The 24,204-nt window shown below is 37.1% G+C and overlaps 4 protein-coding genes across 5 annotated transcripts; 2 read left to right on the top strand and 2 right to left on the bottom strand.

Annotated features, from left to right (window-relative positions):
• Positions 1–1,357: 1,357 nt before the first annotated feature.
• On the bottom strand, positions 1,358–2,305 carry LOC131439053 (uncharacterized). 2 transcript variants are annotated; one of them, XR_009231049.1, is made up of 4 exons: positions 2,171–2,305; positions 1,885–2,103; positions 1,596–1,818; positions 1,358–1,537 (listed from the first exon to the last, which is right to left on the bottom strand). XR_009231049.1 is itself a non-coding variant. In XM_058609584.1 (4 exons), the coding sequence occupies exons 1-4, from the start codon at positions 2,191–2,193 to the stop codon at positions 1,566–1,568; spliced, it is 342 nt and encodes a 113-aa protein (XP_058465567.1). In that variant the 5' UTR covers positions 2,194–2,305; the 3' UTR covers positions 1,358–1,565. The 2 variants fall into 2 exon arrangements, 1 of the variants encoding a protein (XP_058465567.1); XM_058609584.1 differs by having other exon boundaries at positions 1,358–1,595; positions 1,749–1,818.
• Positions 2,306–4,482: 2,177 nt separating this feature from the next.
• LOC131436930 (solute carrier family 12 member 8) lies at positions 4,483–11,601 on the top strand. Its single transcript, XM_058605925.1, has 5 exons — positions 4,483–4,934; positions 5,002–6,469; positions 10,146–10,433; positions 10,497–10,675; positions 10,736–11,601. The coding sequence occupies exons 1-5, from the start codon at positions 4,894–4,896 to the stop codon at positions 10,893–10,895; spliced, it is 2,136 nt and encodes a 711-aa protein (XP_058461908.1). The 5' UTR covers positions 4,483–4,893; the 3' UTR covers positions 10,896–11,601.
• A 2,787-nt stretch (positions 11,602–14,388) lies between these two features.
• Positions 14,389–15,621, bottom strand: LOC131435711 (survival of motor neuron-related-splicing factor 30). Its single transcript, XM_058603865.1, has 4 exons — positions 15,471–15,621; positions 15,131–15,387; positions 14,928–15,074; positions 14,389–14,784 (listed from the first exon to the last, which is right to left on the bottom strand). The coding sequence occupies exons 1-4, from the start codon at positions 15,510–15,512 to the stop codon at positions 14,514–14,516; spliced, it is 717 nt and encodes a 238-aa protein (XP_058459848.1). The 5' UTR covers positions 15,513–15,621; the 3' UTR covers positions 14,389–14,513.
• A 3,021-nt stretch (positions 15,622–18,642) lies between these two features.
• Positions 18,643–19,772, top strand: LOC131435827 (peflin). Its single transcript, XM_058604049.1, has 4 exons — positions 18,643–18,788; positions 18,854–19,100; positions 19,166–19,309; positions 19,367–19,772. Exons 1-4 carry the CDS (start codon positions 18,777–18,779, stop codon positions 19,591–19,593), a joined length of 630 nt encoding a protein of 209 aa, XP_058460032.1. The 5' UTR covers positions 18,643–18,776; the 3' UTR covers positions 19,594–19,772.
• The last annotated feature ends 4,432 nt before the right edge of the window (positions 19,773–24,204 follow it).

Genomic DNA, 24,204 nt, shown 5'->3' with positions numbered 1-24,204 from the left:
ACTGAGGGATAACCCCTAGCTTTGGGTAATTCGGGCAAACGCACGCAACTAGACAGAGGTGATTTCTGCGGAACACTGACTCAATCTTTCAAAGCTAAATGATTTCATACCCGTTATATAATTTGATTATTTTTTATCAAACTCGTTATTTTCAGAACCCTCTTTTTCAGATTAACAAATCTTGAAATAAGCATAGTTGCCTTGGAAATTACAGTTAATGAGTATTCACAAAATTTTCGCGAAAATTTTTCTCGTTGGACTGGTTTATTCTAGTAAGGCGCGTACCCAGAAAAAAAATTTCGTGGTGTGTTTTCATTATATTGGTGAGACCAGGGAGGGGGAGTGAGGGTGTTAATCTCTCCCCTCATGTATACGCGCCTGATTTTAGTAGATGCTTTTCTGGTAAAAGATCTGTTCCTATGTTGTTTCTGCATTATTTTCCATTATGGGGAAACAGTTTCTAGGTAAGTAAGGTGAAAATATTCACATAACAATTCATGTAACTGTGATATTTTTGTGTATGTACGAGTTTCGATGCACACTCGACTGGGGAAACCATGCTCGCAAAAATGTATGATACTTATGCTTTATTCGTAAATTGTGAGAGAATCTCATCTGAATATCTCAGAATTATCAAACTTTTATTTCGACAATGATTTCGATAGGAGAAAAAAAATCTACCTTGATGCTGGCTTAAGAAATCCATTGTCGTTTGCTCGAACCGCGATTCGAAACGCTCCTTTTTTTATACAATTGTCCTGTAAGCAGAGAATCGGCCTTCGAGTTCTGAAAAATAAACTACGAGAGTCGGCAGCTTAACCAAATACAAATAATAATACCCCTAAGTCCCATACAAATGCATCAAATGTTTTTGGTTCACCTAACACATAAGTTGGCCTAGCCCATCCCTTGGTTTCAAACAGACAGGTTAAAATGGTATGAAAAAAACATATCTGGCAACGCAACATCGACGTTGCTACGATATGAGACTAAGTTGTTTGTTGTTTTTCTGATGCCGTATATTACATTCTGAATAACAGTATTTAGTTTAGTATTAATTCCATCGTAACATGGCAGACTACTAATTAAAGCGAATTTAAAGGATTATGATGCCGTATGTTTTGCCATGCTAGATAGTCTGTAGTCTTTTTATTTATACTGATCGATAATCACAAGAGTTTCGAAGTAAATGAAACAGTTCCGGAGTAAATTCGATATTTGCTAATAAATTCATTTGCAACGTATTTCGGAAGATTTATGTACTACGCAAACATATTATCGCTTTAAACATTTTATTTCATTTATGTTGATAGGATCGGTGAACGTAAATAACTTAGAATACTTTCATTCGCCCGCCATCAATGTATATATTACGAAACAAACGCTTAGTGAAGTAGCAAGGTATGCATGTTACAATTTTTTTTTCAATAAATGGTTGTATAAAGATTTGACATTCCGTACAACTTATAATCACGATGTATTCCGGGTTTCTCAAGCTTCGTTTTCCGGATCTTCTTGGCCGAACATGCTGTTTTCCCTACAATTCTCTCACTCAGTTAAATTATTTATATTACATTCCGAATGGACAGCTTCACCTGAAGAGAATTGAAGAAAAATTCCGGTTGGTTGATTCGAGAACATTGTACGGTTTACACTAAAAGGTATCATCCACATCCTTCACATAGGAAAAACCATGCACCGACACTTTTAGTAATCCATATCCTAGATAAGCAGTATCGAACACTAACCAATGTTACTCGTGTCATTACAAGATGCGTGGCATCCGCCGGTCCGTTGGCTATTCGACCACCGAGTGTCCTACTCGAAATTCAAAATGAGTAAATCTTTTAGGCCGTCAAAATTCACAAGCGTCACATAACTTACATAACAGTATTATCAATCTGAGAAATTTTAATATTTGACATGCTGTCAGAATCTGATTCCGACACTGACAAATGATCTCTACGAAAAACGGTTCCAGCGGCGGATGTGTAAAAGTCTTCTTCGCTACAATAGCCGGTAGAGGTGGTTCCGAAAAACTGGACTTCGCACAAACTAGCGATTCCTGCGTTAAATTGATCGCAACCTTCGAGGCAGCTAAATCTGCATACAATAAAAACAATTATTTAAAATCTAATGTGAATGCTTTTTGAAATTCGGAAATACTCACTCATCAAATGCATCATAAGACATAATAAATCCAAAATTTTCAAATTGAACTGTTTGTATTTTGCTCCATCACACTATGCGATGCGCACTCAATTTCCGTGAAGGATATCACTAAAACATTCGAACGACCAACACGGCGTACCGCTGAAATGTCCCACTCTCGGGTGGTAACCGATTCGTTTGTTTTCGTACTTTTCATTGTAATAAACAGTTACTATGATGAACTGATTTTTGCCATTCAGCGTTGCTAGTTTTATGGAAATACGATAAAGTACATTGTCAGTCTAACAGTGTACCCTTGACAGTGTACCGCATATTGTAAAATGTGTCCTCGAAAATTTGTCGAAGTGTTCCGTATTATAATTTGTATTTGGCTTAACGCCGAGGCGTGAGCGAACTGAGCAGCTTAACTGCATTGAAAGGTTAATCATTTAAACCAAACAATGATTGAATTAGTTTTGTAATTTTAGTGTTATTGTAATTTCCACTGTCGGCTAGAAAAGATTGCGATAAGATAGCGACAAAATGCCGCAAAGATAACGAAACTGTCATTCGCATCGATTCAACCCCTTCGAGACCACAAGCCAGAAAAAGTATATTTTAAATTGGCCGTTACAATGACAAATTTCTATTAGCGAAATAATTATTAAGTAAACTTCAATAATAATGAATTCATTCTGATAATGCGTATGAGATCTGCATCGGCTACAACTTGCACGGATTTTTCAAACGCGTTTTATTTATTTAACATAATGGTTATCTTGTGCTTAATATTTTTTCTTTTCATTCATATGTTGTATTAATTGACGCCTTGGTCTTCAAAACTTTGTGCTTTATTCGAAACATTGTCAATTTTGACTATAAAAGAAACTATTACATAAAATCTTAAATATTCCACTCTAAAAAGTTGGTCGTCTTTGACAGATATCCATTTGTTGATGCTTTAAATGATCAATGAAATAGCACTTGTCGCTAAGGAATATTACCAGTTGAAACTGCAATGACCTCAATCCACCAACCGTTTAATTTTTCTTGTGGCTCTAATGCTAATTAATTTCAATACAACAGATAGCGAAGGGGTTAAAACAACTGTCCAATACTCAGGCAGGGATGTCAGGTGAAATTTTGGGCGTTTGCGTACTAGAAATGCTCCTATGCGAGCTCAAAATTTGAAAGTATGACGAGAAAAACCAAACAAAAATCCTACAGTAATAGCACAGACTAACATACAGGCCACTCAAATTAGATTCTTCAATCATTTTAACGGTCATTTCGAATATTCCTTTATTTGGGACAGTACTCACATGTGTCATGATGGCGCCACGTTACCCTATCAAAAACATCCTGTCTGTCATCTAGACTGTGTTTATTTTTTTCATTTACCAACAGAGTTGCCATTCATACAGAATTACCTGTAATGTATTGATTTGTATACGTCCATGCGAATTTCATGCAGGATACAGATTTAATACATATTGCCAAAACTATTTACATAATTGTGCCTACTTCTCAACCTCCAACGCAATACAAAATCGAACCCATTTTGTTACAATATTTACTTGCTTCTGGTCTGCCGCCACTTAATTTCGGGTGAAAACTACCAACACAATAAAAAATAGTCTAGATGAATAACGTTGAGTCAAATAAATGGTTACCTTCTAACATCGCGAAAAAGTTAAATATATTATCAACGTAATCCAATAATTTATTGTGACGATTCATTTTCAAATATTTTGATGAAATCAGACATCCCTGCAAGCAGCTGATCGGTGTTGACAAACGAGGGGAAACCAACTAGTAAAAAAAAAAACTTTTTCATAACACAAGGGGTGTACAGATAGTAAATAGTTCGCGCAGTACAATATAGGTGGAACTAGTGCATCACGAAAAATTATTTTGATAAGAATTTACTCATACTGTCATGTTTGTTAGTCTGTGGTAATAGTAAAAGTCATAAAATTTCACGATTGTTTATAAAAAACTTCGAAAATCTGCAAAACAGTCGCGCATCTGTGGCTCTGACGTTCATTATTTCGCTATTCTGCGACGATTCCGTCGCATTCTATGTCCAACTGAAAACCACTATATATTATCAAAGATAAATGTTGGAATGTCTTGAAATTTGTTTATTTTGAATAGTTTTTCTCTGCGTGGAATAGCCGACTATCGATGATCCGAATTTTCGATGTTTTGAAATTAAAACATCGATACACACATATTTGTTATGGATCGATCCATGTTATTAAAAAAACACACAACTGTCATGTTAGACCGTCGGTCATGATAACCCCTTATTGTTCTTCGTCACACACAGCACAGTGCAACAGAGAGGTAAAAAGTTGTAAAGCTGTTCGTAGCGAAAAATATTTGCAACATTATATTTTTTCTCCTGATTAACAAGTTAGTGCAAAGATGCTATCTGCTAACACGTTGACAATTTATTATTGAGTGATAAGAATTCGACTTCTGAGTGAGTGCATTTGATTCGAACGAACATTGAATGTTGACAAAGTTTTAACATGACATCAGTTTCTCCGCTACGTTTACAAGATCGATGATGACGATAGTTGTTTAAGATGCGTGGCTAATCGATCACTTGTTATCAGTTTACAATTCCGCACCGAAAAACCAAAGGCGGACAGAGACAAGTTTACGGTTTCGTTGAAACGACAACTAGTTTTTCTACAAAAAAAAATTGAGGTATCCGTTTTCCGCAATACCAAGATGCCCGAAAACTCGATCCGAAGCAATGTCGATTGGTCTAGGTTGTTTATGGCAAATGTTTTGGAAATATTTACCCCCTCGATTATATCGTGTTGATTTTTTTTTTAGATATGGATTAGGAAATGATGACTCATCTCCATCGGAGAGAACGAGAGCGCGAGGCAGCACGGGCGGGTTCGTAGATTTAGGAAATGAATACGATTATGGTGCAGGCGGCCATCACGCCTCTGGACGGGATGAGATTTTCGCTGAAGATCAAGGCGATAAACCATGGTGGCGAAGTAACTTCTTCATATCTCAACCGGTGCTTTTCGGAACCTGGGACGGTGTTTTCACCTCATGTCTGATCAATATCTTCGGTGTAATCGTCTTTCTGCGATCGGGATGGATAGTAGCAGAAGCTGGTATCATGCATGCGGTTCTGATAATATTCTGTGCTGTGGCGATTGCGCTAGTTTCCGTTCTGTCTGCAGTTGGAATTTGCGAACGGTGCCGAGTTGAAAGTGGCGGTGTATATTTTCTGATAGCTCACACACTCGGCTCCAGATTTGGTGGATCGCTCGGATTACTTTACTGTTTTGGACAAGCCGTAGGTTGTGCACTCAACGTGCTTGGTTTTGGAGAATCCATGGCTGGATTGGTGGGTCTGGAAGGCAATAAATGGGCCATACGATCATTTGCAATAGCCGCAGTGTTACTGCTAGGAGTAATAAATGTAGCCGGAGTGAAATGGGTCGTCAAACTTCAATTTGCACTGTTGATAATATTACTGATATCGGCACTCAACTTTATGGTCGGAAGTTTTACTGGTGAAGATCCAGAGCACGGTTTTGACGGATGGGGTCAAGGAAACATGGCACTCAATTTGTGGCCAGAGTATAGCTCTGGAACGACCTGGTTTACAGTGTTCGGAGTGTTTTTTCCTACTATCACTGGAATTCTGTCCGGAATCAATATGAGTGGCGACTTGCGGGCACCATCGACAGATATTCCGAACGGTACACTGGCCGCGCTAAGCACATCAACATTCCTGTATATGGTTTTTATACTATTTCTGGGAGCAACTTGCCAGAGATCTACCCTTTTGACGGATTTCATGATAGCTGCCAAAGTGTCGGCAATTCCATTTCTTCTGCTAGCAGGTATTTACGTTTCCAGCATGTCTTCCTGTTTAGGAGCCATGTACGGAACGCCTCGAGTTTTGCAAAGTATTGCCAATGAAAATGTGATTCCTGGAATTGGAAAACTTGGAATGGGCCGCGGGCCTAACAAAGTACCTCTGTACGCAATGGCCGTAGTAGCTACGGTAACCACTGCCTTCATTATCGTGGGTGACATCAATACGTTGGCACCGATCGTTACAATGCCGTTTCTGTTGACGTACGCGTGCATCGACTATTCGTATTTTGCGCTGGCACAGACATTCGATATCCAGAACAGTCGGGAGGAGCGTTTCCGGATACAAGCGCAAAGTCCATTGTACGAGAGCAGGAATTATGGAACGGCCGGTGACTATCACGACAATAATGATTTGGACCAGCTGTTTCCGGAGAGAACGAGACACAAGAACCTATCGGTAAGTGGATATTTGAACCAAAGACCGAAGTAAAAAATGTATCGTCAATCTATTTGGCATTTTTGCATCTTCTTATCATTCCTTATTAACCAAACTATCTAGTTTATGTTGAACTGACTCTGCTATTCAACATAAACCGCTAAGCAGACATAAAGTTAATGTTATTTACAAAACACCGCGTGTTACCACCAGAGTTCAATGCCTTAACTAACGTCTCTGACAAAACAAGTTTACTGGTTGTCCAACATAAACTGCTAATGCACTGATGAGTCGAAGACGAAACGCAAAACAAGTAAAACCGTTTTGTGTTTACTCAATCAAAATTTTGGGGTTTTTTCAACGTCTAAAAGAGCAACTCTCGAGGGTAAACGTGGCTTTTATCATGTTAGTTACTCTGACAAGTTGATGGATAGTTGAATGCTCTAGACGACATCAAAAATATTGAATTTTTTTATATGGTATGTAATTCTTACTAAAATATTTTTTTTTAATGTGCCAAGAGAAGAATGTAAAGAAAAGGGTTGATAACTGGATGTCGGCTGAGTTTTTATCGGATTGGCAAAAACGAAATTACTTTTTTCCATCCCTCAGAAAGCTAAGTAAATGCAAAATACTTGTTGAAAATTTTAACCAAACCAACATCCAGAAGATTTTTTAATAAGAATATGAAAAATTCCATCATTGTCAGTAGTCTTCATATTTTTATTTCGTTTGAGTTTCGTTATGATTGACTTAATTTTAGAATATTTCGTCTCAGTAAGTGTTTAATCTTTTATGCCGTTTGTAAATTAGTATTCCCTTCTTTGAAATCTCGAATTGTATTCTGAAGTTTCTTAGGAACATTACAAAGTCTCCATGGAAGTTTGGAACATGGTTTGACTTGTTCGGATTTTTAGGGAAGTGAAAATTCAAAGAAACGATCAATTGCAGATTGTCGTGATTGTCAAAATTCACATTCAATGTGAAATCTGCATTCTAACCAAATAGCTCTATGAGAGTTACATTAACATAGGTCATTTTTAATATAGGTTATGAATATTTATATTTTGATATTTTCTATTTGTTTCAAATGCATTGCTGGAAAAACCGGCTTTTGATCGGAGACACGTTATGTTAGATATTCTTCGATACAGCTTGTCAAGATCGGAAAATACTCTACTACTTTGATCAAGAAGTTCTCGGAATCACCACCGTGTGGAACTTTCAGTCAACACGGATTAGACTTTTTTTAGGTTGCCACATCAGTCATTGATATTCTATTAAATTTTCAGCTTGATACATGGACATTTGTAAAAGTTACGCTGTATTGAGTACATCTGCGATTGTGCGTGTCATCGATTTTGTACAATTTTCAAAATGGAATTGAATTTGCATTAAATTTTGTGTTAAAAACGGTTTCAATAGTGCGACGACATTGCAAATGTTAGAAGAGTGTTTCGACAACGATACTCTGAAGAAAACAGTCGTTTATCAGTTGTACAAACGTTCAGAAGTGGTCGTGAGTCTCTGAATGATGTTGAGAGAAGCGGTAGGCCATCGACGCCGAAAACCGACGAAAATATCGCCAAAATAAAAGAATGGATGACCGTAGTCTGCAAATTGATCATTAGAAAGATGGCAGAGTAATTGCACATTGCTTTTATAGAGCAAACTGAACAAGTTTGACAATGACACAAAACACGATTCATGCGTGATCTGTCAAAAACAGTGTTGCCAAAAAGATATCAGGAAAAAATCACCCTTCAATCACCACAATTCAAACAGCGTATGTGCACATGACAATTTTTGTCCCATGATGGAAGCCTTGGTAACGAAGACATTACGGTAGGTTTACAATGCCATTATGCCGTTCATAGTGTTCCCAGCGTATTCTAATATTTTCAAATTGTATACTTCACTTCGAATGAAGTGTATTAGATAAAGTTCCTTGAAGATTTCAGAGCGTGGTTCATTAATGCTATTAGCTCTTTTCTCATAAGTATTATACGAGGAGGGTAAAATCCAAGCGATTCCTTTAGTGCATTTTTAATATATTTCATTATATTTTCTATTTTTTATATGCAATGCTGGAAAACCCGACTTTTGATAGGAGCCCTGGAGACCCCTTACGTTACATACCATTCGATTCGACTTGTCGAGTACATTTTTACACTTTTTCTATCCGCTCAATTTTCTCGGAAATTGGCTAAATCGTCTTTGCTTCGTTTGAAACGGTTAGAATAAGATAATTGATCAAACTTTAAGATTAAATGGCTAATACTACCGACAAACCGCGTTTTTTTTTCTATTCTAATTCAACAAACTTGTGCTCGTTTAAAAGCTATGGTATTTTCACAGACCATGATTAAATGGTTCCTGGGGGTCACTTCTCTTTTCGAAGAAATAATCATATAAGTGGCATAGCCGACAATGTGCGTTGTTTGCACAATTCTCTCGAACAATTTGGAAGCTGCGATGTGGCCACGGATCAAATGTAAATAGTGGACACTTCCGGATCCGAAGATACACCCGAATTAGTAACACAGTCGAGAACCCACGCACTTCTCTATTCGATCCATTTTTTCGAACTGTTTTCGACATACTTGGGATTGTTTGGGAGCTGTAAAAGGGTTGAAAATAAAGATAAAATTTATTATTTCAGTCGGGAAAGTGAAGTTTTAACATAACTGATGTGTTAATGGCGTGAGCACCAACACTGAAAAAGTTGTGACCGCTAGCATCATGTGAAAAGTAATTAAATAATCACTACATGTAAAACAAATGAAATTCATGAACATTTCACTTAACTCATAAAATGAGTGTAGAAACTGTGAATATTCAGTGGAATTCATGCTACATTTATTTTAAATGCACATCAACACGATAGGATATATCGTTGTTATTAGATTTTGAATGAAGTTCATATGAATGGCAAATCGAGTGTTGTTCACATACATTCGAGCTGTTCTCATTTCTACTAGAATGTGAATGCTATTTATGTATTTACATTTACTCTAAGACAAAATCGTTCAATGGAAGTCCTCCGTTGGTCCAATAAGTTGAACCGTTGGTCCGAGGAATGTCCGATAAATCATCCAATCGAAGGCCGGTTCAAGGTTTTCGTTTGCCAATTTTGAAACAGACCATTGAACCGCGTTCTAATTTTTCGTTCAATAAACACAGACAGAGGCCCATTGTTGAGGAGTTGGACTATTTTCTAATCATCTGTTTTTTAATAAACACTACATACCTGTACAATACTTCTATGCATAAACTTCGACGGATAATGCTTCTCGAAGCAAAAATTGTTTTACTCAAAAAACATACGAATATTGTCACTGGTGTTTTCCCAACACTGTTTAACGAGTGGAAGCTGAGTATTGCCATTCAGAACAAGAATTATCTATTTCAAGTAAGAATAAATTAATGTGGCCTCTCGAATTTTTTAACCCAGCCTACCGTGACAGATCAATAACCTGAATGTTGATCGTTGTATACGATTTTGCGCCCATTGTATGCAAGTTCGAATGAATGTGGTCTTGTATGTGTGATAGGTGAGCTTGTACGAAGTCCTCTTATGGGCAAATTTCTGCAAGGTGATTAGACGGGTAATTGAAATTTAACATTACTTGAATGACTGTTCTTTGTGTTAATGGCTTTAATGCATATATCTACTGTTTGTTTTCTACTGTTTCAGAGCCCTACAAATTCTCCACATCACGTGCCTTCAACAACAGCCAACAATAATCGCACCATTGCCAACGGAGCTGCAAATAGCAGCCATCCTAACGGTGGTCTATCCAACAGTACGTCGATCAACAGCGAAGTAATATTTCGTGATGGAACTAACAGCAACAACACCGGAGGAGCCAGCTCGTTGGACGAAGCTGACGATGAACCCATAGCCCCGATCCGACCACCGATTCATTCCAAGACGAAAAACTGGTATTCCGGGTTCTGCAATCGGTGGGCTTCGCTGATGGGAGTAAGTTCTATTGTTCACACTTGACTATAGTATGCACTGTATGAATCGATCATAATATTCCAGGCTGGTGTAAAAGTGTTCGTGATGATTCTGGTCAACTGGGTGTTCGCGTTAATCTGCATGGGCACCGTGTTCGTTGTATGGTTCTACGTGGGAACAGCAAATCCGGCTGTGAAACCTGGTTTGGCACACGAGTTTCGCTTCTTCGTTTGGTTGAAAAATGGCGTTTTCAGATGTTTTGGGTATTTCTATTCTTCATTTTTGTATGCTCGGCATTTGTAAAATTAGATGTTTTATTCCAGAAAACGAGTACACGACTACGAACAGGTGGTGGTGACGCCTTCATGTCCGAATGTCCCACTGGCAGCCGCCCAACTGAACGAGGAGAACGAAGACTTTGCCTCACGAAGGCGCTATCATCAATCGGCCATGGTCCAGGGACATTACGTGGACGATGTGTGAGTGAACGGCTTTAGCACATTGGCTAACTATACTCAATAAACCAAGCATAACACAAATAACACACTAAACGGTAGATTTTGTGGTAGCTAGAACCTTAGGATCAATATATGTACATTCGTTTATATGGATAAACATTCGTCAGAAGACCACCAAAGCGAACTGATAGTCTGAAGAGACGCGCTAGAAGAAGAAAAAAATGTATTTTGTAGTACGAGACACATGGAAATGTTTCTATGATTATTCATTAAAATTAAGCAAATTTCGCGCAATCTTAAGCAATAAGTGGACTCGGCAAATTTTGGATTAGAAAGAATAAGGTTCTACTAATGTAAATACTGTACTGTAGACTAACGAAATTAATTTAAAATATTTTATTTATCAAGATGAAAGTTATTTATGCTAAAATGTACGCCCACTACTATTGCTACCAGTGTATTGAAGATTATAGTTTGTTGAGATTCGCAGCTGATTATTATTTTTTCTAAGATTAATCTGAAAATGTTTTGTGAATGCATATCTATAAGGCACTTAAATGTTATATGGCATTTAACAAGGAGCTGTGTAATACACTTACTGCTTGTACGACTATTACAAATTATTATTTCTAAACTCGCTGTTCGTCCTCAACTATAATAGTAATCTAATTTTTGAGTTTTATTTTTAATAAAATTTAACATATTTTCCAATAAACTTCTATATATTCATATGTCAACCTTAAAATTCTCATTATTGACGACAATGGTCACCGTTCCAGACGACCAGCCCCGCCTTAAAGCAATGTTTACATCAAATGGATTCAAATATTTACAGAGAGACTTCCTTGCAAATGCTCGTGCAAAGGAAAACGACGCGTATTTAGTTTATGTTTTTCATTTGACATTTCTCTTTCCTACTTCTATGTACGAGATTTGATGCGTACTCGCCTGAGGGCGCCATGCTCGCAAAAAAGGATGTTGAAATGATTTGTTCGGGAAATGTGAAAGATGGATGTCTTGTTAATTTAATGTCTTTGATGTAAGGCAATAATGATGAATTCTGCATACAAATTTGGAATGTCAGTACTTAGTAATCATTAAAAATGACATGATTAATTCTCGTGTAAGTGCCGTTTCAAGGTCACAGAGAACAGAAATATAAGCAAAAAGTACCAACTTTTTCAAAAAAAAACTTTGTAAAGCATACAAGTTTAGTCTAGTTTTCTTTATTTAAGAGACTTTCAGTCGGAGGCTGGTTGTTCTCTTCTAAAAAGCTTCTGATATGAAAATTCGATCGTATTTATACTGAAAATGTCATTGCTTGAATTTAAATTTGTTTATACAAGGCGGCTAAAAAAGCTAGGATCATTACTTAGGGCTTCTCGGACCTTTTCTGAGATGTTCCATGTTGTTCGGGCTCCTTGATGTTGTGGACAGTTGCATATGAAGTGTTCTACACTAAGATCTCTTTTTACGCGGGGGGGGGGGGGGGGGGTGGGGGTACGTACCGCGTAAATAAAAAACCGCGCAAAAAATGCGTAACTTCGGAAATCCGTGTAGAAAAAACAGCGTAACTACGGAAATCCGCGTAAAAAAACCGCAAAACTAAAGAAAATTGTTTTTTGATGCCAAATGTCTTAGAAATGTATGAAACGTCCAGATCTAGTGAAATATGAAAAAAATATTTTTTTGAAAAATTCGACTTCGAGACTTAGAAAATTTTAGACCGCATAACTTTGGACATCTGCGTAGAAAAAAATCGCAAAAGGGAAAAAAAAATTTTTTGATGCCAGATGTCTTAGAAGATTACACCAGATCTCGATGTTTTTAACACAAAATATGAACTTGGGAAATCCGCGTGAAAAAAAAAACCGCGTAACTTCGAAAATCCGCGTAAAAAACACACGTAACTTTAGAAATCCGCGTAAAAAAATTGTGCCACATCGGTAATTCGGGTAAAAAGAAACCGCCTTATAAAAAACGGGTAAAAAGACCTCAGTGTACTGAGTTATGCTGGTTACAGACGGTACATGTTTTCGGGAAGGAACCCTCAGTGCCCATGTTGCGCGATGCTCTACAGAACCCTGTGCGTAAGCTAGATAAAATTCCACCAGTCGGTGGCCCATGCTGATCTGAGCTCGGATGAGATCCAACGTTTAAGATCTTTTCCTGGAACTTCGTTAGTGTAAAAGAGGGTTCGTTAGTGTCTTCTTGAGGCGACTTATCGGTTTATCTCGAACTCAATCGAGATACAGAATGCCAAATTTCACATTCGATCGAAATATTTCTATTCGATTCGAATACAGTGTAGGGGTGTCAAATGTCATAACATACGGAGAAACATGAAATAGGAACTTTGCTAAGTCCCCGGTTATTGCGGGATTGTCGGCAATGATGTGACTGGCCCACTGACCACCGAGTGCTGGTGCGTTGTACAAGGAAGTGTCTTCTTTTTCTTCACGATACATCTTGTTCACTCGTTGAGGGTGTGGTGAACGGAAGCGAACACGGAATAAAACGAACCGTTCACGGGAGTTCCAACTGAGTTTAACTATTTCTTAGTTTGTGAGGAAAGCGTCCTTTTTTCCACTCGAGGTTAACATAACTGGGGTGCGTTGTTCTCTCTGTGAGTGATTGTGTAACTGTCTCCGATAGACTCTCACTCTCTCTGTAGGTGCGCACACAACTCGAAGAGCGCAGGATAGGGATGATCATGAACTATACCCCATAAGGGTTTCACCGGATGTCCAAGAAAGTGTCAAAGGTGGTAATACCACAAACGAATTTCCAGACATGACAGTCACGATATTTTTTTGGCGCACATCTACGGTCCTCCGTGAAACTGGCACCAATGGTGATAAATTGGTTGCACTGCTGAGTTTCCATCATACATCCCTAATGCAAATGTCAAGCCGTGAGAACCCTTTCGATTCGGTAGCTCATTTGTATATATTGAGTTTTTATGGCACACTTTGATTGAAATGATTAGAATGCAATTAATCTCGCGCTCCACCAAGCGGTGAGTGCGGTCATTTCAGAAGGTACCGGGAGCGAATCACATTTTTTAAAAATATTTCTAAGCACGTACATGTCTTTATTATTTATCTTTGGTAATACTTCAAGCCAAAAACTTCACTACAAACGTCATCGACCGTTCCATTTTCTTTTGAAGAAGTGAAAGGGGTCAAAGGGGCGAACCCCTAAAAATCAACCTATCGCGACAATAGCCAGAAACGAGTCTTGTCTAGTGTGAGGACTGGTAACTTAAGAATATTTTTTCTCCGACATTTTCCAACAAAGCTGCCTATACAGTAGCGCAACAAGAATACCAACTTCTGTTGTATATACGAGAGATACTCTTTAACGATCCGGCAGTTGAAAAAAATGTTATAGTTGAGCTGAAAAACGCTGATATGTTTCATCAAGCATAGCCTTGTGCCATTTGTCTTACATTCCGTTATCGGAATGTTCTTCCGCGGCCTGGCGCGTTAACGAAATATTAAAAAAAATCCAAAATCTTGGTTATTTTAGTTTATATTTCAATTGAAAATTAATGACATGTTTTTATTCCATGGCATCCCAATACAGCATAGTAAATTTCTTATGTCTAAAACTATTGAAAAATCCTTACAAGCTTCGCTAATTACACACCCTTCCGATACTTTTCCCCATGTGAAAATTCAGTCATCGGTTTTCCCGATACACCGCAAGTTCCGATACCAACCCGGCCGTTCACATTCTCCGGTGACGCGAATATACTCTTGCATTTGACGCCGGTTTTCTTGGTATTCTTCGCCGCAAATTGGAGCCATTTGTTTTTTTCCGTTTCGCGTTCCTCTTCTAACTCCTTGAAGCGCTGTTGTTTTTTCTGCTTTTTCTTTTTGAGATATTCTTTCTGATTAGGCCGCATTCGTCTAGAAAAACATTAAAAATTGTTAGTTTTGTTCCAATGTCTGTAGAATGGTACGAAAAGTGTTTACATAAAATATTGATTTTGCATGAAATTTGCAATTTGAGCTTACGTTGATTACATGGATATCTACGAAACAAAACTTACTTGTTGCTATTTGAAGGGAAAACTTCGTTCCTAATTTTTCGCTCCTTGAGCTCGGTCACAACTGTCGTGCTTCTGTTTTGGTAGGCATCAAACACAACGCTCACTTCCCCGTTGTCCGTAATAGCTTCGATGGTGGCATCGTAGTATCTGCAAATTAATCACAGTCAAAAAAGTGTTTCCTCGTACCTGCAGCACTCACTTACTGTCCATCCTCGATCCATTTCGCTGAGCATTTATCGCCTACTTTCCAAATGAGAAGGGGTTTAGATTGTTTCTTTTCCGAGGTTGAAAATCCCTCGAAATAGCTAGTGCTGGCTGGTTCTACATATGCATTTTTCTTCTGTTCCGCTTCCTGCTGAGCCCGGATCAAGTCCTTTGTCAGATCGATAACTTCTTCCAAATCTTGTTTGAGCTTTAGCAGCTCAGAATTTTGCGGATCTGTAAGCAAGGCAGCCTCCACCTGCGGGGAACAATGCAGCACATTAGTAGAGGTAAAATGGCAATATAAACCCGCTTAAGCACGGTTTCCATTAAATTCCTTACTTGCTGCAATTGTAATTTGTAGTTTTGAAGATCATCTGCCATGGTACACTGATTTAGGATTTCTAAAACAGCGGAATTGGATGCAAATATACAAAATTTGAAATATAATAGTTTTAAACGTTTTGTTGTGAAAAATATTAGAATGTACAGGCCAGCGCTGCCAACTATACCGATTTCTCTCTCAAAATACCGATATTTCAATTTTCATACAGATAAATACCGATTTTCAGTTTTTGTGTTGGATTCCATAGGGGTAAACCAGGTCGAGCGACCTTTTTTTTTTTTTTTGGTCGCAAAATCAGTTTTCGCACTAAATTGATGTTTGATTTTTCGAGAAAGATATTGTACAGATAGTTTTTTTCGCCAAATACAGATTTTTGGAAAAAACAGTTGACAGCACTGGTACAGGCAATCAAAACTTATGATTTGACAGCAAGCGTTCGTTAAGTTGACTATGGATGCCAGATATTTTTTTCCAGTTTCGAATTAGCGAAGCCGTGAACCCGGCGCTGTCAAGCGGTCATTATATCACAGACTAACAGACAGGACACTCAAATTAGATTCTTCAATCATTTTAACGGTCATTTCGAATATTCCTTTAGTTGGGACAGTACACGCATATGTCATGATGTCGCCATGTTACCCTATCAAAAACATCCTGTCTGTCATCTAGACTGTGTTTATTTTTTTTAATTTACCAACAGAGTAGTCATTTATACAGAATTACCTGTAGTGCAATGCTAAAACCACAGACTAACAGACAGGACACTCAAATTTGATTCTTCAATCATTTTAACGGTCATTTCGAATATTCCATTATTTGGGACAGTACTCACATGTGTCATGATGGCGCCACGTTACCCTATCAAAAACATCATGTCTGTCATCTAGACTGTCTTTATTTTTTTCATTTACCAACAGAGTTGCCATTCATACAGAATTACCTGTAATGTATTGATTTGTATACGTCCATGCGAATTTCATGCAGGATACAGATTTAATACATATTGCCAAAGATAAACTGAAGATTACAATGTTCCATACGTTTCATTGAAAAATGTTGGGTCAGTAATCGTGAACCAGTTGGTTCAGTAATAATGTAATTTTATTGGCCCTCCGTTAACAAGCGTCGACTAGTTCCGACAAAATGCCATGGAAACAATACAAGTTAGAAAGGAAGCACACATATGTTTACATTCAGCACATAATGATTTCTTGCCACAACTGATGCTTCATGGGATGAGGCTATAACAAACTAAATAAATTCTAGACAATGGTTCTAAGTAGTTTTCACTTTCTTATTCTAAGAATCACTGATATAAAGCGAAATTTCTCAATATCGTTCATACTGTAACTTGATATTTTTCCAAACATAAACAATCATTGTCATAGTTACGACGCATCTAGTGATCAGACACTTGTTGTTTTGCTTCAAAATACTCAAATTGACAGTGAACCGAGCTCATCGAGGGGTCCTATTCAAATGATACCTAAGAAATCGCAGACTACTCTATCTTGAGTTTATCTTTGATATTGCCTAAACTATATACATAATTGCGCCTACTTCTCATCCTCCAACTCAATAAAAAATCGAACCCGTTTTGTTACAATATTTACTTGCTTCTGGTCTGCCGCCACTTAATTTCGGGTGAAAACTACCAACACAATAAAAAATAGTCTAGATGAACAAATTTGAGTCGAATAAATGGTTACCCTCCAACATCAAGAAAAAGTTAAATATATTATCAACGTAATCCAATAAAACATTGTGACGATTCATTTTCAAATATTTTGATGAAATCAGGCATCCCTGCAAGCAGCTGATCGGTGTTGACAAACGAGGGGAAACCAACTAGTAAAAAACTTTTACATAACACAAGGGGTGTACAGATAGTAAATAGTTCGCGCAGTACAATATAGGTGGAACTAGTGTATCACGAAAAATAATTTTTATTAGAATTTACTCATACTGTCATGTCTGTTAGTCTGTGCTAAAACTATATACATAATTGTGCTACTTCTCATCCTCCAACGCAATACAAAATCGAACCAATTACATTGTTACAATATTTACTTGCTTCTGGTCTGCCGCCACTTAATTCCGGGTGAAAACTACCAACACAATAAAAAATAGTCTAGATGAACAACGTTGAGTCAAATAAATGGTTACCTTCCAACATCACGAAAAAGTTAAATATATTATCAACGTAATCCAATAATTTATTGTGACGATTCATTTTCAAATATTTCGATGAAATCAGGCATCCCTGCAAGCAGCTGATCGGTGTTGACAAACGAGGGAAAACCAACTAGTAAAAAAACTCTTACATAACACAAGGGATGTACAGATAGTAAATAGTTCGCGCAGTACAATATAGGTGGAACTAGTGCATCACGAAAAATTATTTTTATAATAATTTACTCATACTGTCATGTCTGTTAGTCTGTGGTTATACCTCTATTATAATGTTTATGACTCTGCAATATACATCTCATCTATCACTTTTATAGTTTTTATACGAACAACTCATGAATTCCACAATATATGAGATAAGTTATGTTTGTCATAGAAATTTCGCACAATTTACCAATTTCAATAAAGATTTTTATTGGAATTCCAATTTTCGTGACTGAGGCGGTCTTATGATTCGCATACGATATTCTTGTGGCTAAAAACTATACGATATCAGTATGAAATTCCATATATTTTTTGTCTGAGTGTGGAAGGAATCTTAGTGTCAATTATATCATATTACCATTCATGCAATGGTTGTGACCGCTATGAATCGGCTGTGAAGTCTATTGAAACAGAAGGTCTAATTCGACAAAAGGAATGTAATACCCAGACTTTGGCTTTATGTTTCCCGCTTTTTTTTCCGCTAATATCATCGACCAGCTCGGCTCAGGTTTCGCCTTTACTTTGTCTTTCAATTTTTCTAAATCAACGTTTGAAACTTCTTGTGAATTACGAAGATATGGGAAATGAATGCATCTCTCATTCTATAACTATAATCTATTCTATAACTAACAGATTGCCCTCGGCTTCTTAGAGCTTAAGCAGTGTGACTTTAAATTCATTAAACAAAAAAAAATTGAGCGATATAACTAATAGATTTTCTATGAAAATATCTGGCATCTCTGCAGTCAATTTGACATCTGATCAAGACTTACGTCAATGACTAATCAGTAGCGTATACATACTGTTTATTTATGCGTTATGTACGCTGTTCGTCCGAACGAACGTATTCATTGACCAAGTATTTCGTATAAACAATTATTGCCGAGCATTTTTTTTAAAAGTTAAGAATGGCCTATCAAGTTAGTAACTGGAGTTTTTATTCTTGTCAATGTCGCAACAATTGAATTCCGAATACCTTTTGCAGGGAGGATACCCAGGACAGCAGTATGGTGGATACGGTCAGCCACAGGGTGGTTATCCAGGACAAGCTCCGGGTGGCTATGGAGGATACGCTCCACCTCAACAACCAGGAGTGAGTCCTGAAATTCAAAACATATTTCGCAATGTGGATAAGGACGCGTCAGGAAGAATAAATGGAAAAGAACTTCAAGCTGCCCTAATCAATGGCCGAGGAGACCATTTTTCTGATACTGCGTGTAGTTTGATGATCGGTAGTTTATCTCCATCGTTTATGAATAATTCTTGAGTTTATATCATGTGATTATGCCACTTGTAGGTATGTTTGATCGTGATCGCAGTGGAACTATTGATATTTATGAATTCGACAAATTGTATGCTTACATAAATCAATGGCTTCAGACATTCAAAACCTACGATCGTGATGCATCTGGGCACATCGAGGAAGGAGAGCTGGCACAAGGTAAGTGATTTGAGTTCATATTTGAATGATAAATACAAATTACATTTTCGTTTTCAGCTTTATCACAAATGGGATTCCGATTTTCGCCTCAATTCATTCAGTTCTTGATAGCAAAAAATGACCCTGCTCAACGCAAGGAAATCTCTGTCGATCAATTCATTGTAACGTGCGTTCAAATTCAACGTTTTACCGAAGCATTTCGAGCTAGAGATACCGAACAAAAGGGTGTTATAACTATCGGATTTGAAGATTTCCTTAACATTGCACTGACGATATCAACGTAAAATGGACAAATTATCAAGAGGCTTTTGCTTGTATAATCTACTATAATTATTAAGTTTGGAACCGGATATTAGCAACTGGCAGTCGCTGTCAGGAAAGCGCTAAGATTCTTGCATTTCACTATAACTTGATTGAATGATAATCAATAAATACTAAAAAATACTATTTTCTCAAACTACAACGAATCTGTTTTATTTTCGATGTAATAATAATCATTTATGAATACCGTAGTACACGTTGAATGGTAAATAATTGCGCGAAATCAAACGTTCACGACTTAAATTTCGACCAATGCTGTGTAAACCTGATGTCTATATTTAGCTACAGCAGTAAACATATGTTTTACATTGACTCATGGTGTATCCTAGGAATTGACTAGTGGGTTTATTTGGTAAAGATATACATGCGTCGAGTCATTTTGTTTCATATATAGCATGTCCATTGAGATCGATATGCGAGAATTTATTGGTCTTTCTTCGATTATCTGAGTAATGGGGAAGGAACGGTTCAGTTCGCGAGGAGTTACTTCCCTACTATTGAATAAGAGGAAAAATATGTGGAATGGAATAAAACTTCATTTTATGTTTTAAATATTTGCTAGTTGGTATCCGAACGTTAATGTGATGTTGGTCGGAATCCATGTTAGTATAGAGGCGATAATCGATCTATGGCTTTTGCTTTTTTTCGTAGTTTGGGTGCTGCTGAAAATCAAAGAGAGAGGAAAAAAAGCACTAAATTCGAACAGAAGTCTCTTCTTTCTGTAATTACCTACTACCTGCGTAAGCCATATGTTAACACGGGTAGGACGAATGTAATTACAGTAACAAAATATGAACTTATTTTGAACGAGATTCGCGTATCTTCTCACTGCCCGTTTACGAATTATTCCGAGCAATCCTAGCATTATTCCGAACATCTAAAAAAAAGTAGCTTTCACGTTCAGAAAAGGTTCAGTTTAAGTTCCTCGAGAACTTTCTTACTTCTGAGAAAGCACACGAAGAAAATTTTTGGAAACTTAGAATTATAGAACAAGTTTTCGTTGCTTAAAAGTGCGCACGGAACTAGTTATGACTTTCAAGTTGCTAAGGGGTTTAGAATCACTTGAAAAAAGAAATGCTTAAGCCAAATCATTTTTTTAATCTGAACTTTGGTTACTTGGGCAGTTAGTTACGTAAATTACGTAACTGGATAGTAAAACCATTTCAAGAAATTTTTCTTTAATTTTTCAAGTCTATCGGAACAAAACTGTATCTTTCCGTATATCATACTGCGAAGAGGCAAGAGATCGGCGCACATGCCCAAGAGTTCTGCTTCGATTGACTTGAAAGTTTGACAAAACATTCTTGAAATGTTTTTTATAACAAAATACAAAGAAAAAGTGTTGATATTATAGATAATAAATTTGAAACGCGTTTTTCTAGAAAACACGTTTTAAAAGTCCGTGTCCATCGTCATTTAAAAACCACTTCACCAATTATTTTCAAATTTTGCATCACTTTCTACATAAAACATACCCAACACCAATGTTTTTCTTTTCGTTTTTTGTTCTGGGGAGATTTTATAGCTACGAAATGGCGAATTTTGGAGTGGAAAGTGGCAGTTTTGACTTTAAACTAACATCGAAAAATATCAAATAAGAACGTAGGAGTCTGGAAAGACATCTACTACAACTATGTTACTTGGCTATTTGACTTCTGATAATTTTGCCCGGAGATAGAGTGGGCACATTATAATGATTTCTAAAACGCGTTCTCGAAAATACTTCTTTACCGACTTATTTCTCCATAGTTTTCCACAAAAAAATACTAAATGTTGTTTGAATAATGCTTTGCAGTATGCAAAACATTTTAACTTTTTTTAAATTACACAAAACCGTTTTTACTATGCACATGTTCCGGTTTGTTTGTTTTACAATATCTCTACAATAATATCTTAAATAATTATTGAAAATCAAATTACTGACTCTTGGCGGATCTCGTGAAGGATGATAGATTTTAAGCTATAAAAGTGCTATTATTAAATTGAAACTAAATTTGTTTTTATGAAATGATAATGAAGTTTCATTTATGGAACGTCACGACAAGTACGTTTCATAAATGAAACTTCAGTTTTCTACAAACTCAGATTTATATGAAAAGTCGTATGCTCCCATACAAGATTCCTTCTACGTTTGGTTCCGACCTCTGGTTCCGGAGCTACAGGAGGACATGTGAAACGAAATTAAAATTGTGCAACTCATTTTTCTCGTAAATGGCTGACCCGTTTTAAGATTCAAATGAAGTCTAAGAATTATCTAAGATTCAAATAAAAAGTCTTTAAATTCTATAAGACATCTTGCTTTTCAGTCAGATCCAACTTCCGGTTTCGAGGATACAGGGTGATTAGTATAAAAATGTCTATTTCACATAAATTAATCAGGTTTATCGGGTTTGCAGATTTGGATAGTCGAAAACCAAATAAACTTATTTCATTTTTGGTTGTATTCAGTTATCGTTTCGGAAGGTACCCAAAAATTTAATTCGCACTACGATTCCTCAAAGATGTCTACATTGATTTTCAAACATTTTGAAACAAATGTAAACTATACAGCTACTGAGGTGAATTTGTCTGACTTCGGCTACACCGAATTTCGACTTCCGGTTCCAGTATCGAATCGTTTCTCAAAGATCAATCGTTTTCTCAAAAAAAGTGAAATCGAATTTCAAAAACAAAAAATTAAATTGAAATAAATCCAATTTTATCCAATTCTGACTTCCGATTCTGGAATTGTAGGAGGATGAATTTTTAAAATTCAAAGCGATATTGAAGAAGATAATCCCGAAAAGCTTTAACGTTGGACTCAAAAATATTGCAATTTATTCGTCATATGGCCATACGAATCGGTTTGGGTTATGTTGGTTCCTGAATACCGGCTCTGGAAGTACCTTAAATTACCGTAAACTCTAAAGTGTAAATTACTTCGACATATCATGGAATGTTTAATCGATTGTTACACTTTTAGATTCAAATTCGATCCGATTTGCAGTTTCGACATTACAGAGTAATGAGTGATTAAAATCGCAAATTATCACTTAAAACGACAGACATTAGAATAATGTCATGAAAACTGAAACACCGAAGAATATTCATGCAAAAAACACATGCAGATTGATAAAAAAAGGTATCATCTCACTGCTAGGTGGATTAAGCACGTTTTTCTTCCATATAATGAAAATCTATCAAAAATTGGATATAAAGAGTGACTAAAATATGATTAATCCAAGTAATTACACCCCCCGTGCTCTAACTACCGAACACCACAGGTGAAATCATTGTGTCATGCACAGTTTGCGGGTTTCACCGAAAATGACTGAAAGGGTAAACGAAAGAAAGAACACATTTTTGGAACTACTATTCCGCTTTTGTTCTTACTGGACGTGGATCTCGTTCTCAAAATTTGCAAGCGGAGCTGAGAGCGACGCTATCCATGAAGCAATCCATTTTTCCAACTTTTCGAAGGATTGAAAATGTTGATCTGCTAGGCCGTGTGCCATCGAACGGAATAGGTGGAAGTCAGAAGGGGCGACATCTGGGAAATACGGCGGGTGGGGCAAGTCTTCCCATTCCAGCGTTTCCAGGTACTTTTTAACCACTTTTGCGACATGAGGCCGAGCATTGTCGTGTTGGAGGATGACTTTGTCATGTCGCTCTTGAGTTTCCTTCTTTCTGAATCATGCCCAGGTATTTGAGACGTTTTGAAATGGCTTGCTGACTCACTCCCAATGATTCGGCAAGCTCTTCTTGGGTTTGGCACGAATCTTCATCAAGCAATGCTTCTAGTTGTTCATCTTTGAAGGTTTTTTCTCTTCCACCATCATGTTTGTCTTCGACATCGAAATCACCATTTTTAAAACGTTGAAACCACTCCCGACACGATCTTTTACTCAGAGCAGCATCACCGTAAGTTTATGAGAGCATTCGATGCGCTTCAGCTGCATTTTTTCGAATTGTAACATAAACAGACATTTTCGAGCGTGAATAATACGAAAACAAGAACAACTGTCACTGAAATGGCGATGACAATTCGTTAGGCACTGTACACACTCACTTTAAAGGCATTATCATCTATGTATTAGGTTTTTTATCGTGACGACACAAATGAACAAGTAATCATCCTTGACAGTTCAGCGGTACTGTTTACAAACAAGCTTAAACAAAAATCGAAGAGCACATCTAAAACAATCATCTTTACACTTTGCAACTAGTCATTTTTATTTAATAAATATCAAAAAGGAACCGTATTCAATCGTGAACAAATGTTTTAAAACTTTACTTAGGCGATACGGACCGTAAATGGTCTGATCCAATTTGTCAATAAACAAACAAAAGAAATTTCTGTTTACAAACAGTACTGCTGAACTGTCAAAATGTGTTCATCCGATTGAGGTTAGCAGTGATGGTAAAAAACCTAATTTTGACCAGCCTCAGCCGGTACAGCCACCTATCGGAAAATGGCGGAAGCAAAATTGTACACCTGATAAAATAACAGGGTTTTTTCGAAGTGTGTAAAAATCACACGGATAAATTCCTGCTCACATCCAATCCCCTGAGCCATATCTTTATCATTGACCCAG

The sequence above is a fragment of the Malaya genurostris genome, chromosome 3 (genome assembly GCF_030247185.1).
Source record: "Malaya genurostris strain Urasoe2022 chromosome 3, Malgen_1.1, whole genome shotgun sequence".
In the NCBI taxonomy this organism is placed as follows: Eukaryota; Metazoa; Arthropoda; class Insecta; order Diptera; family Culicidae; genus Malaya; species Malaya genurostris.
The sequence above is the reverse complement of the archived record's forward strand: the minus strand, read 5'-3'. Positions and strand labels throughout refer to the sequence as shown.